At 42.9% G+C, this 19,722-nt stretch overlaps 1 protein-coding gene across 1 annotated transcript in view; it reads right to left on the bottom strand.

The window, feature by feature from the left end:
- Nucleotides 1-4,311: 4,311 nt before the first annotated feature.
- Nucleotides 4,312-19,722, bottom strand: part of NCEH1 (neutral cholesterol ester hydrolase 1) — a 28,107-nt gene continuing 12,696 nt past the window's right edge. Inside the window, exons 3-5 of the mRNA XM_074963563.1 lie at nucleotides 16,983-17,052; nucleotides 11,323-11,494; nucleotides 4,312-10,060 (exon numbers count right to left, since the gene is read on the bottom strand). Of these exons, the coding sequence (XP_074819664.1) occupies nucleotides 9,443-10,060; nucleotides 11,323-11,494; nucleotides 16,983-17,052 (860 nt within the window). The 3' untranslated portion in view covers nucleotides 4,312-9,442. The remainder of the gene's footprint in view (nucleotides 10,061-11,322; nucleotides 11,495-16,982; nucleotides 17,053-19,722) is intronic.

Below are 19,722 nucleotides of genomic sequence, written 5' to 3'. Positions count from 1 at the left end.
GTTTGCCCACCCCTGGTGTAGCAATGAACCCAGTATCTCCTCCCAGTACACTAGGGGAGTACAGTTAGGGTACCACATCCCTCTCCCACTCATCTGGGATGATTTGCAAACATGAGGAAGAAGCATTTCTTAGAGCACAGAGATTGCTGTTGTGCCCTCCACCCACTTAGGCATCGTTGTTAGAGACAGACACAGCAGACCATTAAAGCTAGATTCTGCAAATGAAACCATCGAGATATATCTTTGCCCCTACATAGCCCCATTGTTTACTAGCTAGAGCACTGGACTACGATTGAGGAAACTTGGGTTCTAGTCCTGGCTCTGCTTCTGGGTGACCTTGGGCAAGTCACTTCCTCCTTCTGTGCCTTAGTTTCCCCATCTGTACAATAGAGGTAATAATCCTGACCTCTGATCCACTGATGAAAAGTGCTAAGAGCTAGGTATTATTATTCATTTGGAGGATCTAGCCCTAAATTTGCTCATTCCTGTTTTGGTCCTGGGAAATAGCCTTCCCTCGGCAATAAAGAAATGCAGGGATGCCTGCAGCGAACAAAAGGTGAGACTCGAACACATGCACCTCCCCCGTCAATTGGTCTGCAAGGTCAGAATCCAAACCCACCGCAACTAGCTCTCCTGAAAAAGAATCTTGTGGTATGCAAAACACAGCAGGTGTGTCCAGTTGTGAGTGGGAGAGGAGAGGGCTGTGGGTCTCTCACAGCACAAAGACAGTGGATTAGCATGGATTCCAGTGAAGCATTTGGGAGTCAGGAAGTAGACTGAGCTGACCTGCATATAAATAATTCAGTTCCTGTAAGCACACTTTCATTTTTGTACTATTGTCTTTTTAAAAACATCTTTTCTTCATTTAAGGCAAAAACACCCAATCGGGAGCTTTAATTCATCACTTGCTTTCCAGTGTGCCCTCTGCTGGCAATTCATTGAACTTTTTTTTTAAAATTAAAAGCCTGGGATCACCTATTGCAACAGAACTACAGATTTAAGAGTAAAATACCTTTTTTCCTGTCCAATAAACTCTGAATTCCACACCTAAACTGCACTAAGTATCATGCAGAAGTCGTGATACCTTCAAATGTCTCCACACAATGGAAGCATTGTAGTTGGGTCATTCTAGACTTAAAATGTCCCAGGTTTGATACAATTTCAAAATGAGCTACACAAGGATGTCAACTTCTGCAGAATAAAGTAGCTCATCAGGAGTTAGGGTGGAGATTTTTTTTTAGACTAGTTTACCTAAAGCAGAATGTTGGAAAACATTTTAAGATGCTCTGAGGGAATGATTACATTTGCATTTGGCATGACACTTGTGACTAAAAGATGTTAATGATGCTACTGCCATCACTATTTAAACAATATTAATGAAGAGAAACAAATGCAATGGGACTTGTGCCAGAGCAACGATGAGATTTTAAACCATCAGATATTTGTGCCAGAGAGTTGTGTGAAAGTTTGGGGGGGGGGTGGTCATGCTGTTTTATAGGCAAAGCTCAGTTTGCAGAGTTATTTCCTCTGGACACATGTGCTGTTATAGCTGGGATTGTAGATGTATTGTGGCTTTCCCTGCAGAGCACAGAGCTGGCTTTGCACTCTCTCCACAAGAATCTCTGCCATGAGGGTGTTTCCTGGCAGGGGAAATGGGGCTGGGCCATATTGGGCTACAACAGTCTGCTGCCATGGGCATTTCTCAGGTGCTCAATGGCAGCTGTGACCACTCTTATCATGCTGTGCATAAGTCCTGTTGTCAGCCTGTCTTCCTCCTGTCTGGATCCACCTGGTGTATCTTGTCTTACACTTCAACTGCAAGCTCTTTGGGGGAAGGACCATCTTTTCGTTTCGTATAGCACCTAATCCAGTAGGGCCCTGGGTGGGCCTCTAAGGGCTACCACAATATAAATAAGGCCCATAGGGGCCTGAATGATCTGTGGCAGTTCCAACATACAGGAGCTGGTTCAATCAGCCCTCTACTTCCTCCCTTAGTCCCTGATTTGGGCTCTGCACTGATGGAGGGATGAATAGCAACCATAGTTGTCACTGTTCCCTCCACAAAAGTTCCACATGGCAGCCCAGAAATAATGGGAGTGGCCAACGTGGAGGATTTGGAGCTGCTGTGACATGTTCCCCCTCCGACATGGCTCAAATATTGAGAGTGCTTTTAAGGGCTGACAGTGGCTGCTCACAGTCATTACACAGTGCACTCTCCTTGCTCAGTGAGAGCCCCAGGACCCAGCCATGGGCTTGGAGTAAGCGGAAGCACTGAAATGCATCAGCTATGGCAGTATTGATGGGCCCGCGGAGAGCATAAAAGCAAGTCCTCTTACCCACATGGCCAAAGATCCACAGAATTTGGATCAGTGTTCTATAGATCCCCGGGGCAATGTAGACATAGCCTAAGTCAGACTTTTCAAGCCATATTTGGCTCCTGCTGCTTTAAAATGTTGTGGATTTATTTTTATTTCTAGTCTTCTCCCTGCACCCTTTCTTCTTTATAAATCCCACAAGAATGGAGTTCTGTGGCAGGACGGCCTAGCTGGAAGCAGTGACAAAATAGCACAGCAGGACACTTTCAAAGTAATGCCATCAACACCATTAAAAAAAAATCAGAGTAAAAGGGAAAGAGAGGACAGGAGTTCAGAAATTAAACAAGAAGTGGAAGGTAAAAAGAATGTGGATGGAGAAGGATCTAAAAGTTCAACCATCTAGAAGCCAGCTCAGTAAATAATAATAAATATACATATAAAATACTTGCCATAAAGAAAATCCCTGTACGTTAGTGAAAAAATCTCTTTGAGTGAAGAACACAGCAGGTGTCTATCTTCAGGCAGCATGACAACAATGGTGCAGGGGTCAACTATTGCTCATCCAGAACAGATGAAATTGATATTTATCGTTTGATAGAACAGAAATCAAGGAAGACAAGGTCATTGTAGCAGAACATTTTCACAGGATCAAGGTTTCCTGCTTTGAAAAACAAATATTCTGGCTGTGACTCAGCATTTCTGAAGCAACCTTGTGGCCTCCGAAACAGTCTCATTCCATTGACTTCTTCTAAGTGAAAACATGACACAAATTCAAGGCAGCATGTCACACCTCTGAAAAACAACATTTTTTCACCCTCAGGGCATGGGTGAGGGAAAACTCCCTAAACACACAGGACCAATCCTCAAAGGTCTTTTAGGCGTTGTACGGCTGAGCATTGCAACACCTAACCCTTAGGTGTCCTCCTGCCTAGTTAGGGTGGCCACTCATGCATCCTCAGAATACCAGACATTCCAGTACTTCTGGGAATGGTGTGGGCCCACTTTTGCTGGCATGACCTCCCATACCTATGAGGGCATGCCAACTGGGGTGAAGCAGTGTGCTTTTCAAAATGGCATCCCCCCACCTGTGACACCAGTCAGAAACCACATACAGTTTTGTCTCGGTACTGGATAGGGGACAAACCATTTAAAAACTGGAATGTGGTTTAAAACCAGACAAATGGCCTGCCTGCACTTAGTGAATCCTCAGTCTTGAGCATGGCACCCAGGCTCCCCATACAATACACAGGGAGAATTAGATGCCTAAGAAAAAGCTGAGCTGTGAAAGCTAGCTAGCAGTGAAATTCTAGGAAGGGAGCAGGGAGAAGAGAGAAGCCTAAGCAGTTCTCTTGATGCACCTGGCTGATGTCACCCATCTCTTGTCCTCCCTCCACTCAGGATCCTCAGATGTGAAACCCTATTCTGGAATTAAGCTGTTGACCTGGTTTAGGTACTTAGGTAGCCCATGGCTGATACCTCTCTCATGCTTACTCTTCATTTCCCCATGCACTTAGCTGTCTCCTGTGCAGGCACTGCACTGTCCTCCCCGCACATTCAACCCTTCAGCTGCAGGGAGTGATGGGTAACAGGCGTTAAGAATGCTCAGAGCATGCCTACGAGATCTGGCCTTGCTGGGGAGATAGATGTTCCCCTGCCTAGTCTGAGAATCCTGCATTGGTGCCCCCAGGGCTTCAGCTTGAGGTAGGGCTCTGAGTAGCTTGGTAGTTGTAGGGCGGTATCAACGCTTAAAAAGTTTTGTGAATACTGACCAGCAAAAACTTATGTGCCTAGGGGACTTAGGTGTTTACAGGGTTAGGTGGCAGCTCTGCAGTGTTTTTTGAAAATGAGTGGTGTCTAGAAGACTTAGGCTCCTTCTAAATACAGTACGTTAGGGCTCTGGATCACACTATATTGTCCTCTGTCACTAGGAGTTGTTTTTGCATACACAATATGGTCATGAAAAAAGATGCACAACAAATACATTTTGATCTATTTATTGATTGTTTGTGTATCACACTTGCATCACACCTGCAAATTAAATCTTACGACCTCTTTTCCCCGGCAGTGGGAAAGAAGCAGAAACTGGTCATGCATAAGATATTACATGCACCCACACCAAGTATGTTGTTCTTTTGGTTTTGAACATCTTCACAAATACAAGAATGCAAACCCAACTGGGCTTTAACTATATTTTGTTACTTGCGCAATTTAGCAGCTTAAAAGGATTTTTAACCAAGTTAACCCACTATTTTCTCATTAGCTTTTTTTTTTTTAAGCGATGCAAGTCAGACAATCTTGGTGACTTTTAGTAAAAGATGGGTGGGGATACAAAAAAGGTCCAAACACTAATTTGGAAAACAAAGTCTAGGACAATATTTGGGAATTCAGGAATAGTCAGTACTCCCCCTCTGGAAATCGGGGCCCTTTCCTATGTTTGTACTTGGACACCCAAAATCACTCGTCACTAGCCCGCTCCCGGCCCAGGCTCAGCTTCTGGGGACAGGAGCTGACTCTGAACATGGTGGGGGGCTCCGGCGCACTTGGCTGCTGCCCCCAGAAGCTTAGCTTGGGCAGGGGGTAGCCTGCTGCTGCCGCAGCCAGGCGCTGTCCCAGTCAGCCGCTGTGCTGCACCGGGCACAGTCCCTGGCAGCGTGGCTGGAAGAGGAGAGGCTCTGGTCCCGCCCCTTCCTCTCTCCATCCCAGGCCGGCTGCTGGGGGGCACTTGACCCTACTGGAGGGTCACTTGACCCTCTGCGCCCCTCCCATGCATCACCCTTGCCTGGTTAGTGAAAGCAGGACCTAACTACTAATGGTTGTATTAGGTGAACTTCTCTTTGGTTTCCCAGTGAACAGTTAAGTCCTAGACTGGTGCTTTCATGGTCACCAGAAACATTCTCCTCTCTCTATGGATGAGGAGACCTAATTTGTGTAGGGGAAAAAAGCTACCTTCAAAAAGTAGTTAATAGTATTGGTCTATTTTACCAAAAAATTCAGCAGGTTACTTAGCATGACTTCTAAAAGAAGTTTAAATGTTTTTAGATAAATATAAAAATTTGAAATATATAGGATTAAGTCCAATATCTGTACAAGGTAACAATGTGCTAAAAGCCCCAACTCTCACTGAAATGAATAAGGGTTGAAGAAGCTCAATACCTCCCAGGATTTAGGCCTGTCCAAATGCAGCTCTTCAAAAAATGTGGAGTCACTGGAGTAAATCAATGTATTGTAACACGGATTTTCCTTAATCTCTTCAAGGCAAGAATCAGATTTGCCTCACAGTACATATTGGGCCAAGTTGGACTCTCAGCTGAGTTAGACTGGTGTCAGTGCAGTTACTCCAGTTTAACTCAGAAGAGAATATAACCTGTAAACTTCGATCATGGGAAAAACTAGAGCAAGGAGGCAAGAAGTAGAAATACAGAGGAGAACAAGCCTATGGCTTACTTCAGGCTGATGTGGAATTTCTGGAAAGTGTCTTGTGCTGCTATACTCAACTAAACTGTTTCAGAGCCGGAACCCTGATTTCTTGTAACCCGTTAGAGGACATATTACGCAGCTTTACAACTAAGTACCATATACTTTTTAGTTAGCTGCAAGGTAAAACTTGTTCAGATACTTTGATATAACAAGTTGCTGCTGTTGCTTCACCTTCATAAAGTGCAGCCATTGTGGATTTCACATCAAGATGGCGATGACAATGAATAAATTCAATCCAGTTATCTACTTGCTACCATCTTCTGTGCCAAGAATTTAATATGCTTCAGTGCATGAAGGAACTTTACAACCAGCTCCATGAATATATATTCTAGCTGTGCTATCCATGTCACTACAGTTAAAATAGATCAGTAGTTCCATTATAACTTCATATTAGGGATTTATAACTGCCATAAACATATGCAGGGCTAAAACTTTTGCAGACAAGTCTTGGGGCCAATTTTCTTATTACAGAACATAACCCCAAATTTACAGGACTATTAACCACTTGGATGCTATTTTGTAGTACTATAGCAACTTCAGTTTTCTAAAATGCATTTTATAAGCCTGTAGCCGAGTGTACCTTAAGCTATTTTGGTACTGAGATTTATTTTTTGAAGTACGAGGTCTGATCCAGAGCCCAATGAAGTCAATGGCAAGACTGCCATTGATTTCAGTAGAGTTTGGATCAGGCCCATAGCCATAAAGGCCCTGAAATAGAGCTAAATGAAATCAATGGAAATGTTTTCATTGACTTCAGTGGAGTTTGGTGTAGTCCCTATGTTAAGATTTGCAAGCTGGCTTTCGAGTGTACACAGTAGCATTGAAACTAAAACCCTGGATCCATAACACTCCTGAGGGGGGGAGCTTTGAAATCCAGATCTGAGTCTGAACCTTCCTACATTTTGGGATATTTGGATACACTAGCCAAATTTTGCTCCAATTTACATATATGCAAATCTGACGTATCACCACTGAAGGCAATTAATCGAAACCAATGTAACTGACAGAAGAATCTGTGTCAGTGGTTTTACTTGGCCAGTTACTGAAATTGGCTTGGGCTGTGCACTCTGTGTGAACCTACAGCCAGAGATCAGTTTCAAGCTCTCATGGTTCAGCATGGACTGGGGCCCTCTCTTGTTAACCTTTCTTAATACACACAATTATAGCAACATCCTGCTGTTTCTTGCTGTGAACCCATATGAGACAACCAGGTCATTCTGCCATTAGCTCCCAGTCTATATGTGCATATACTAATGAAAATGGACCTCTAAATATCCATTTTAAAAATGTGGAAGTCAATCTGGTCCATCAAGTACATGTGTTTAGAACCTTCCCACAGAAATCAAGTACAAAAAAGGCTCTATTTTAAAATGTTCCATAATAAATTGACAAAAGCCAGGAAGGTGCTTACTTTAGTGCTGTAAATTTGCAGAGCACTGTAAAGCTGAGCCAGAGAAATAAGTTGTCTTTATCAGAGGGCATGTACTCTAGTGGCCCAAGCTGGCATAGTACAGAACAATACAATACAGAGGCTGAAGAATGGGAAAGTTTAACAGAGTCCCTTGTAATATCACAGTGCCTCATTAACATTTGTAAATGTATCTTCAACACCCTTGTGAAGTACAGAAATATGACTCCCTCTCTTACAGAAGAAAGAACTGAGGCACAAAAATGAAGCAAGTTGCTCAAAGTCACACACACAGTGGCAGATCTCAGAACTACTGAAATCAGCTATCCCAAGTTAAAGCATTAGACTTAGTTCGCAAGACAATTGCTCTTTCTGTTTTAGCTTAGAAGCTCCTGGCTTTTGTCAGTTTGTCACAGCTTACATTCAATAACAACAACAAAAACAACAAACATTATGCAAAATACACACTGTTGTAAGTAGTTTCCATGTCCTTGTCTTAACTTCAGTTGTGGTTGTCTGGCTATTTTAGAGAGGAGCTCAAGTTGCAGAACCTGATTCCCCAGTAGCATAGGCTATTCATATCTGGGATTTTGGTTCCATCCATGAGAGCGAGAAGATCCAGCTGCATAGTTCAATCTGAATCTGGACTTTAGGGTAAATCTTATCTCTAGTGATTTTGCTTGCTACACAGGGGAAACTTCCTCCAAAAAGCATGGAGGACAATGAACGGAAGTTACAAGCACAGAAGAGACTCAGTGAAGAACAACTGTAAATGTTAAATACAAACATCAGTGCAAACCACATAGAGGGCTTTTTTATTTGTTAGTATTTTCATATTTTCTCTAAAGTGGTCATAAAGCTGAAATTTTGAAGGCAGGCATAGTCACAACCTTTGGCCAAAAATGCCATCAACTTTAAAGATGCAAATTCACAAATGGAATCTGCATTTGGTGGAGTTTCCATTGGTCCATAAAAGCTTGCACACCGCTTTGTCTGTGTGTAGGATCAATGTCTGTTGAAGTCAACAGAAAGGACCTACACGGGCTTCATTCTTTTTTACAATTTTTTTTTAGCACTGTGCTTGTTTCAAAAAAGGACCAGATTCCAAAGTTGTTACATTTTGGGGGTAAAAAGCTTGCTTAGCATGCTTTAAAATGCCTTAAAGTTGGAACTGTTTTTTAAAAAAAGCTATAAATCTGTGTGCCTAAAGGCCAGCACCTAAATCCATATTTAAGCACCTAAATAAGTGGCCTGATTTTCAAAATTGATGAGCACCACAGCTTCCCTTGACTTCAGTGGGATTTGTAAATGCTCAGCACCTCTAAAAATCAGGCTACCCTTATTTGAGTGCCTAAAACCGAACACCTGTTAACTGAAAATTGTGGCCTTGGTGCCTAATGTTATGCACCCAAACTTGAAAATTTTGACTAATAAGAATAAGTTTGAGGAACACTGATTTTCTTGTTGAGAACTGCTCAGTGTTCATTCACCATGGTTGCAACTGATGTCGCATCTGAATCTACAATGGATTAGTTTTTAATGGCGCGACAAGGTTGGATGAGGCCAACTTCTCTTGGTGAGAGAGACAAGTTTTTGAATCACACAGAGCTGCTCTTCAGGTCTGGGAAAGGTACTCCGAGCGTCAAAAATTTAAATTCATTACTCAGCTAGACACTAAAAACCATGGACTGAACAGAGACACTGGATTTGTGGCTTATTACAACAATCTGTAACCCACTAACCTCCTCTTTTTGTCCTGTGACTGCAGAGATGTTAACGGGCCACTCTACCTTGAATGGTCCCTTAGCAAATGTGCTAACTATTTATGAAAAGCCATTTGTTCCACCTTGCATTTTGCTATGACCCTGGGAGTACCTTTCCCACCAGAGCTGAAGAAGAGCTCTGGGTGGCTCAATAACTTGTCTCCCTCACCAACAGAAGTTGGTCCAATGAAAGACATTACCTCACCCACCTTGTCTCTCTAATATCCTGGGACTGACATGGCTATAACTACACTGCATACCACAGTGTTTAATAAATATTTAGCAAATTGCTATGCTGGACAAGGCTAATCAACTACTAACCAAGTAGTTAGTGACACACTACTTCTTGCAACAGAAGCTCTATGACATAATCTTGAACAAATGAACTTAGATAGCCTAAAAGTGCACAACTTTTTTCTTTTTGAAATAGTGAGCTTTAAATTGACTGTTCTGTGCCTTCTAGAGAGGACTCACTTTCTTCACAGGTTTTCAGCAAGCCACTTTATGTAGCTGTCTCTGGTCCGATGTCCTGAAGAGAAATTGGTAGGCCAAATAGTAAAGATCATGCAGCCATGAAAGCAGTCATCAAAGTGATCAAGTGTGACCTCCACACCTGCACTCTCCAACCGTTTGGCATACATTATTCCATCATCTCTCAGGACATCATTCTCGCAAGTCAGGATGTAGGTCTTTGGCTGAAGCTGGAAAATTTCTTTTTCTGCTAGCAGTGGAGCTGCACGTATGTCAAGTAGTGCAGGTATTTCCTGGATGATTTCGGCCTTCCCTGTGGGTTGTATCACAGGTTTGTAATTCTTTTTGAACGTTGAAGGCAGGAGAGAAGTCCAGTTCAGACGTCCCCTGAAAGAAACAGCCTGGCTTATGTCGAGGGAAGTGTGGTTGTTGATCAGCATCGAGGGGGCAAAGTCGTAGTTACCATTGAAATAGTCTATCCAAAACTTCACCATGACGAAGCGAGGAAGAACAGGCATGTCAGTGTTCTGCTGGTATGAAGGGGTGTTAAAGTCCAATGCCTGAAGGACTGGATAGATTAAAGCCTGCAGCTTCAGTTTGTTGGTAACACTGTCATCTAGACTAAGCTGTAGGAAAAACACAGGACAGAATCCAGATTGTAAAAAAGCGGTCACTGCTTATGCTGTATCTGATCCTACATCACTGGTTCCACTGAAAGGAGTTACAATTCATTCCCCCAAGAGGAGAGAAACCACCATTTGGTGTTTTATGGACAAATGCTCTGCTGGTGTAACTCCGCTGCAGAGAATTTTGCTCTTAGTCTGGAATCTTAACAGTTTAGATCTGATTCTGTTCTCACCTGCACTGCTTTTACACCAGTGATTTCAATGGAGTCATAGCTGATTCACACCAGTGTAAGTGAGAAAAAGGCCATGTCTACACTAGCAAGTTTATAGTGGCACAGCTGTACTGATGCAGCTCTATGCAGATTGGAGCGAGCTCTTCCGTTGACATAATAAAATCACTTTAACGAGCGACGGTAGCTATGTTGGCAGGAGAAGTTCTCACGCCGACATAGCGCTGTGCACACTACCACTTATGCCAGCAAAACTTTTTTTTCCATGCCCTGGAGCAACGTACATTTTGCCGGCATAAGTGTTAGTGTAGACATGGTGTAAGACATGCCATTTCCCAATAAAAGGGCTGCTCTCCTGGGTGTTCGTCCTAAAGAACTGACCTGCTTTGGTAATTGCCCCTTATTGATTGATTAATGGCAATTGCCCCTAATTAAGGCCCCAGGCTGCCTTAAAAATTCCAACCAGATCAAATTCAGACTAATTTAAATTAGAAATACATATGGTATGAATAGCAGGGAAAATAGATTTTTCCTACAATTGAATTCAAACTCTTCTGTTAAATTGTCTTCCTGTGAGGAAAAAATGCCATTTCATTAAAAAAATTATTTCCCCTTCAATTGTATTAAAAGAAATAAGTTCATTTTCAAAGATGGGCAGCTGCAAAAATTGCTTATTCACAAAATAGGGAACTGCATTTATGAATTATGCATTTATCTGCCCAGTTAGCCACTTATGCAGGCAAATAAAGGATTCACTAGCACAATGGGTAAGGTTGGTACCTAAATTGCACTTTTAAAATCTGGCCCATAACAACTTATAAAAGCAGTAAGACATTCTAGCACTGCTTGATTCAGAAATAATTGACAGGTCTTACTTATGTCTAGCAGCTGGCTTTTACGGGGGACCACTACCATTCTATCTCTAAAGCTAGTCTGTCACTTTGTGATGATGCAGCACAAATAATCTGTCTACCCATGTGCACTGCTGGAATATGGATTGTTATTGTGATAGATACAGACAATGGATTTTACCTGCTGGCACACAGCAGCAGCCAAATTTCCTCCTGCACTATCACCAGAAATTGCAATTCGACCTGGATCAACTGAGTATTTAGCTAGGATATCAGACTGCAGAAAATACTTTGTTGCACGTAAAGTATCGTGGAATTGCTCAGGGAAATGAACCTCTGGTACCAGCCTGTACCTACAAAAGAAGAAAGAGGCTTACGTAGGATAATCATTATACGCAGAAAATGTACCTTTCTAGGAGGACTATTATGTACTATCAGGTGGATAGTAAAATGCAAAAATAACTTAGTTTAAATATTATGGTTGAAATATGAAACATTTTACACTTAAACAATATTTAACTGCCTACATGTTGTTATTACAACTCTAATTCTGAAAGTGTGATGCTAACCCACTGAATATGAATAAATTAGGAAATTGTTAAGTGGAACTTTTAAGTTATCTCCCAATAGAGGATCTCAAAATATGAGGATTCATTCATTAACGTTTTTATCACAAAACCTGTAAAAAGCAGGTGGTGGTATCTGCTCGGTGTGGAGGCTGAATACCCTGCTTAGCCCACATGGGTACGGCTAAGCCATGTGTCCCCAACAGAATAAGGATACGAAATCAAAGTTATGGAGTTCCCTGTCCCCTGCATTTGTAATTATAGTTGGTGGACACAGCAGCGGAAACATTTAACACAGCTACAGCATATGCAACATGAAATGAATGTGGGCCAGGAATCATAATAATACCTAGCTCTTATCTAGTGTTCTTCATCAAAAGATCTCGAAGTGCTTTACAAAGGAAGTCTGTATCTTTATCCCCATTTTACAGTGGGGGAAACTGAGGCATGAGTGAAATGACTTGCCCAAAAGCATCCAGCAGACCAATGGCTGAGCCAAGAATAGAATGCAGCTCTCCTGAATCCCAGTGCAATGTTGTATCTGCTAGGCCTCCTTGGTCTTCAAAAAACAGTGGGAGATGAATGATTTTTCAGTCATTACTTAAACCCTTGGGGGTCTCAGGGTTTCTCTGGAGCTGTGTAAATACCATTAACCCAAACTGAAATTTGCGGGGAGGAGGGGGAAGAGGGCATTTTTTGATAATCAGGATGAAAAGTCAAAAGTTTCAGTATCTTTAAAGCTTTCTCAGGACAGGAAAAAAGTGTTTCCCGTATTCCTGAAATGTTCAGCTTAATTTAATAGAATCATAGAAATGTAGGGCTGGCAGGGACCTCGAGATGTCATCAAGTCCATCCCTCTGTGCTGAGACAGATTAAGTATACCATCCCTGACAGGTGTTTGTCCAACTTGTTCTTAAAAACCTCCAGTGATGGGAATTCCACAACTTCCCTTGCCATCAGCCCATGAGCGGCAATAGAAAAGCTACCCTTTTCTCTAGTGTTCACAGCAGGCAAAGAGTCTGGTTTCTTTTGTTTTCCCTGTTAGGATTGTTGTGAGCAACTGGCCATTCCGAGCAGTTGTTTCTGCCGAGGCAGAATTTAGCATTTGTTCTCTCCCAACTTGTGAGCCAAATCGGAATGGTGGTATTATGTGAAACAAGTTTGCAAGTCAAACTTGTGCCAGTAGGCAGGGTTGTAATATAAATGTGTCTAACTGCACCGGTTGGAAATGTAATGTTTCCTGACATTTTAGATCCGCAGAAAAAGACTGTCAACTCCTCCACTCAGGAAGCTAACAGGATAGCCTTGGACATTGCTTCCTAAAGTTGTGGCTGTTACAGAAAACACCCTTAGAAAGATATTCTTAATCAGTCAGCCTTTTGTTCTCTCTCCCCAAAGTGATCTATTGTATTTAAAAAATCTCACAGGCCCTGCAAACTTGGTTTTGTTCCTAGCGTAGTCTTCGGCTGATACTGCAAGCAGGCTGCTGCTTGGAAGCTACATCATCCTCAACACTAGGGCACCAGGAGTCTGGCTTGTGGATAGACATGGGGTTCTGATGACCCTTTCTCTGTTGTGGGATTAATTTGAGGCTTGCAAGTCAGGCTGAGTCTTTTGACCATGTTTTTGCCATGGAAAGACAGGCAGCTGATTAAAAAGCACCTTCAAAACTTGCTCCCTTGTTTATCATGCCAGGCTGGCAACAGCAACGCAGGCCCTTTTGTCTAATAATAATAATAATAATTATACTTAGCTCTTATATAGTGCTGTTCATCAGCAGATCTCAAAGTGCTTTACAAAGGTCAGTAGCATTATCCCCATCTTACAGATAGGGAAACTGAGGCACAAAGAGGTGAGATAATTTACCTCTGGTCACTCAGCAGGCTAGCGGTACAGTCAGACATAGAATCCCGGTCTCCTGAGTTCCAGTCCACTGCTCTATCCACTAGGCAACACTACCTCAGTAAATGGTTTTTGCGATTCTTATTCTCTTAAGCCTTGTATAGCTTAGTATGTAAAGGTGTGTTGCTAGAATGTTAGCTAACATGTGCTAACCAAAATGACAGGCCTCAACTCTACCAGCTTAGCATACGTTAGAGGCAGTGTGTCTTGTCTATGCTAGCTAACACCCTTTTAAATTCTAGTCTAGATACGGCCTTAACTTTCAGCCTGCTTAGGATGCTCACTGATTTGATCTCATTAATCTTGCCCTGTGGGGTTTATTGAATATAATGTGGTGGATTGACTAACACTCTTAAATGCTATCTCCTGTATCCAGGATAAGAATTGATTCACCCTGAAGCACATGCCTTTGCATAAAACCAACATGTGCTATATTAGATCATACTCCTATATTCTACTGACTGACTGTTTTGCATCCAACAGAAATTATATGTGCAAAATAAATTTCAGGCATAATATTGAGATAAATAAGAAGTTTTTCAGATTCTTAAAACTATTTAGGCTTTAGAAAGTAATCTGTGTATTACATTAGATAAAGTAAGATATGATAGGCCTTTGGGAATCCCCTCTACAACTGGATAACAGATTGGGTATGCAACATTCAAGTGAGAAGATGTGCAATTAAACTAATGAGAAATCAAATTAGACTGCACTGAGTACAAAAGGCTTGATTGACAGAGATAATGGTTGGGTAGAGAAGACAAACGGCTCACCAAAACAGGCAGGATTACAGCATCATAAACAAGAAAAGGAATAATAAGGGACATTTCAATATTGTGATAGCCACTTGTCTGCAATGGCTAACATCTTGCTCATTTATTTTTGTGTTTATTAGAGGAGACAATTAAAAGGAGCTGGAAACAACTACCCTTAAATTATATTGGAATGAATACTGTACCAGTAAAATCAATTCTGCATAGGCTGTAATTTGTAATGAGGCTGTAATTTGATCATGAGAATTGGCAAATAATCTCATTAATTCAGTCACTGGCCCCACTCTTCTGTCAACTTTAATATTTTCATTTACAAAAGAAAAGTGCTTAATGCAACCACTCAAATTTCCCTCTTCTGGTTTATTAGAGTAGCCCATTAATGTACTTAGCAACTTAAGAGGGTTGTTAAACTAAGACTCCATAAGGTAAAGAGAAGGCCTAAATTCACCACTGCCTTCCAGCTTGTGTAGTGATTTGCACTCGTGCAAAGTGTGTGGCAGTTATCAGGTGAGGCACACATCCTGGCAAAGTAATCTCTACACTTGTGTTTGATACCATCACCCTCAGTGAGGGCTCTGCCATCATGATATTTTGTTATGATTGATCACAGAAAAACCTGTTGGTAAGAAACCTGACCACTGTGAACATACCTTTTGTGCTATTACTCTTTCTAATTCTCAAGTTACATACATTTTGCCTTTAGATATTTGCCCTTGACTGATCTAATCTGCCTTTCCATCTATCTGCTCAGTTCCTTATATTCTCTCCTATATTCTTCCATCTCCAAGCTATTCTCTTTCACTCTGCACTGTTTTTCCACTAGTTTAAACACCTTCTCAGTTACCCACGGAGCACTCCGACAGTGACATTTCAGAATGTGTGCTTCGGTGGTTTTGAGCATAACAGTTTTCATTTTACCTCCGTATGTTGGGATTGTTCTCCTTCACCTGTGCCAATGACTCAAACCCATTGTGGACTGAAGTTATATAATGGTCGTTGATTTTGGATAAGTCCAAATGTTGAATGTCCTATGTTTAAGTTTTAATTTTGTTTCACGCTAACAGCTGATGGTCTGCACCAGTCTGCACTCAGGAAAGTCTATGTTCATTGTGTACTTGATCTCTAGTATAGCTGTATCATTACACAGTTGATTTGGTTCTTTGTGATACCGTCAGGTAAGCTCCATGTGTGGACAGAAAAAGACTAATGCCTATGTTAGAAATATTATTTGAGAGCAGCAGATCCTGACGTCAGAAATCAACACATGCAAACTTATGTACTTTGCTCACATTAGGCGTAGAGATGGCAATAACCCTGAGAAAGTTATTATGGAAGGAATGGTGGAAGGTCATTGTAGCAGGGATGACAAATGAGGAAATGGATGGTATGCTGCAGATCACTATAAGGTCAGCATGAAGTTAGAGATGGATTGTGAAGACTTCCAAAAATTCTGTTCTGATGTCACCAGTATTCAGACACGAATAAATGGACGTACTTACTTTAAGTGTTCGGGTGAGGTTAGATCAATGTATCAAGTGTCTGTGTTTGTGGAGGAGAGGGCACAGCAAGAAATAGTCTCCACTGCATGTTTTAGTTAAGCAACAGTGGTAAAAATCAGCTACCAATTGAAGTTCTATACCAGGGATCAGCAACCTTTAGCACGCGGCCCGCCAGGGTAAGTCCCCTGGTGGGCCAGGATGGTTTGTTTACCTGCCACATCCACAGGTTCGGATGATCGCGGCTCCCACTGGCCACGGTTCCCCACTCCAGGCCAATGGGGCTGCGGGAAGCGAGGGCCAGCACATCCCTCAGCCTGCACTGCTTTCCGCATTTCCCCCATTGGCCTGGGATGGCAAACTGCAGCCAGTGGGAGCCGCGATCAACTGAACCTGTGGACACGGCAGGTAAACAAACCGGCCCGGCCTGCCAGGGGGCTTACCCTGGCGGGCCATGGGCCAAAGGTTGCCGATCCCTGTTCTATACCATACCTTAATACAACTTAATTGTTTCTAAAAGAACGAGAAATATCCTTAGTTCAAATCTGCCTCACAAATCTCAACCTCCTGCTGGGAAGCACAATGACAGTGACCACTGAGAGAGACAACAGTCCCATCCGCTGACTGGAGAGATTGAGGGATAGGTATTTCTCTCTTCCTTCAAAGGCTGAGGGGGTTTGTGTGTGTATATAGAAAGTGTGTCTGTGTTTGTATTGTGATCTCGATCCTGCAAGCACTGATGCACACGAGTTACTGATTCATCTGAGTAAACCCACAGATTTTAATAGGATTACTCGTATGCATGTGTTAGCAAGACTGTGGCTTTTTAGTTCCAGTTAAAGTGGTTCCCCCTCACTCCCTTTTTACTATGTACTTTTAAATGTCCTATACTATTGAGGGTGCCATTATCTCTTATAATGAGAACAGTATTCAGATACCATTCTAATCCACTGTCATTGAGAAGGGCACAAAATATCAAGTCCTGCTAAAGAGACTTTTTTCAAATGAAAACCTTTTAAACAAGTCACGACAAAGAAAAAAGCAATTAACTCATTCATAATGATCTGTATTTCTAAATACTTTAAGATTTTGTTGATTACTCACTCAACTGAGACAATTACAGCATTCAGAGATTCTGCCATGATCCTGCAGAGATTGTTATAGAAGCTTGTTCCTGGGAATAAGACGACCAAACGTTAGTGGAAGACAGTAAATTTTGTGAATATGCATACTGTACACAGCTTTACATATCTTTAGATTCATAAGAAAAACAGCAAGCACTTATATTCAATCCTGCAAAAACCCCTGACATTATAATAGACACTCATTATTATCAGTAAATCTTTATGCAAATGTAAAGAAATGGAATGCAGTCAGTGTATAACAGCAGGTACCATGATCTAATGGAATGAACACAGTTTGTGCACTCTCTTCCTGGCTTTGCCATCAACTTATTGTGTGACTTCAGGCAAGTCACTTCACCTCTCTGCCACAGTTTCACTTACTGCTACCTAACCGCACTGGGCTGTTCTGAGGATTAGTGTCTGAGAAATGCTATTTTTGTGCATTTTTGTCATTGTATATGTGGTCGTGATATTATGCATGCTGGACTTGAAACTTTCAGTTCCTACTCAAGGTAGTAGTCCTATTAAAGTCAATGGGACTGCTCACCTGAATCAGGGCAGCAGGTTCAAAGCCATCTTATTTCTCAGGGTGCTAATTTTCTTTAATTCTGTGCCTCTTCAGTTACTGAATAGGTATTTAATGGTGGTGGAGGATATAACAATGTATTAAGCATCTCTTTAAAGTACACAGTCTTGAGATTTAATATTTAGCAGTAATATTTCTACCACTAATTTTTACATCTCAAACTGCAATAATGTGGTTAGAGTTACAGTGATCTGAGTGAAGCACTGTAATTCTGAAGCACACACTCTGCCCCTTGGGAGTGCTGTGCAAGTGTTACTACAGAACCAGTGCAGCTGACCAAGTTCTATAAAGCATCACTAACAGCTACCTATGACAGGTCTTCCTGAAGACTGCACTGGGCCACCGGGGGCGGACCAGTCATTGTGACCCTGGAGGCCACGCCCCCTCTTGCCTGCTGTACGTGCTCCAAGTGGAGAACTCAGATAAAAGGAGGCAGGCCAGTTGCGGGGGTGGGGGTACGCTGCTGGCTCTTGCAGAGGTACCTGCAGTGCCCCTGGCGGTAAAGCCCGGGGACCAGGTCTACCTGCCAGCTGCGGTGACTGCCGTGGAAGCCGAGCTGCCACCTGTTGAGGAAGCTGCTTAAACTGTGGCCCAACCCAGAGAGGCATGAGGCCTATAGACTGATTGTTTACCGTCCTGGGGCTGCATCCTGTTTGCTGCTTCGCCCTGCCCAGGGGGCTAATTCCCTAGTCTGTTTGGTTGTTTGCTGCCCCAGCCAGAGGCTGCCAAGCTATAGACTAATTGCTTACTTTGCCCCACGCAGGGGCTGCAGCCTGCTTGCTGCTTTGCCCTGACCAGGGGGCTAATTCCACAGACTGTTTGATTGTTTTGCCACTCAGAATCCACGGATTTCCCGTTTAGGTGACCCCGTCGGGGAGCCAGGCCACAGGTGGCTGAAATCACCCATGTAACGGGGAAGCCAACGACCGAGTGGCGGAGTGGACTACCCCCGACTGGACTGATGGGGGCACCCCAGCTTGATCAGCAAGGCCCCGCCGTTACAGGGCTAATTGAGAGAATTCTGTGAAACTAGAAAGGTAGAGGAATTTTTAATGGGTACAGTTACTAATTATGGACCAAATACGCTGGCATTTCCAAAAGTGCCTACGTGATTTAGGTACACACATCCAACTGAAAGTCAAAGGCACATCTGATAATCCCACCCATAATCGTTCTTCACACTAAAACTGTCATAGGGTTAAGCAGTAATTAAATCTGCACCTTTCAACATACAATATGCTTTATTATCCTCTTGGAAGCACAAAAGATGAAGAGGACATGGCCTTCAATCTTCACCCCAACCAGGCAGATCTTAAGGACACCCACAGGGAGTGTTTGCGCTCAGAGCCCCGCACTGAAGATTCTACTCCCTGACAATAGTGTGGCTGGATTAGTGGCCAGGCTATCACTGTCTACAGCTGCGCACTACCTTCCACATTCATAGCGTGTTAACTTAACACCACTCTTTGATGTCCAACTTTGATGTCCAAGGCAGTTTTCTGTTAAAAACACTGGTTTTCTAAAGGAGCAGGCCATGCAAAGTGCCTGGTCTCCACCTCCCTCTAGCTGCCTCTATCCCCTGCAGTCGCACATCACTCCAAATACGTGTAATTTAGAGCCAGTCATAAAATGGGAACATTTCCACAAAAAGCTTCAACATTTTCAACTACCTATAAGGTGATTCTTGCAGAAGGATAAACTGCTGCCTGGGGCTTAGGCAAAATATATCATGTAGCCATCAGTCCCTAATCGTTTGGTCAGTGTTTACTGTCCTCTGTGGCATGCAACACAGAGACCATGGTGACCTACACCAGTGGTTTTCAAACTGTGGGTCGTGACTCAGTACTGGGTCAGGGGATGTAAGACACTGGGTCGTGGAGGCTCTGGTCAGCACCGCCGACAAGGCTGTTAAAAGTCCCATCGGGGGTGCTACCCGGCTAATGCAGGCTAGTTCCTACCTGGTCTGACACCCGCTGCACCCCAGGAAATGGCCAGCAGCAGGTCTAGCTCCTAGGTGGGGACGCCACAGGACTCCGTGTGCTGCCCCTGCCCTGAGCACTGGTTTCTGGCCAATGGGAGCTGGGGGGCAGGGGAGAGGTGCCTGCGGGTGAGAGCCATGCAGAGCCGCTTGCGC

The sequence above is a fragment of the Natator depressus genome, chromosome 9, assembly GCF_965152275.1.
Source record: "Natator depressus isolate rNatDep1 chromosome 9, rNatDep2.hap1, whole genome shotgun sequence".
Classification (NCBI taxonomy): Eukaryota; Metazoa; Chordata; order Testudines; family Cheloniidae; genus Natator; species Natator depressus.
Note: the sequence above shows the minus strand (reverse complement) of the source record. Positions and strands in the feature narration are given on the sequence as shown.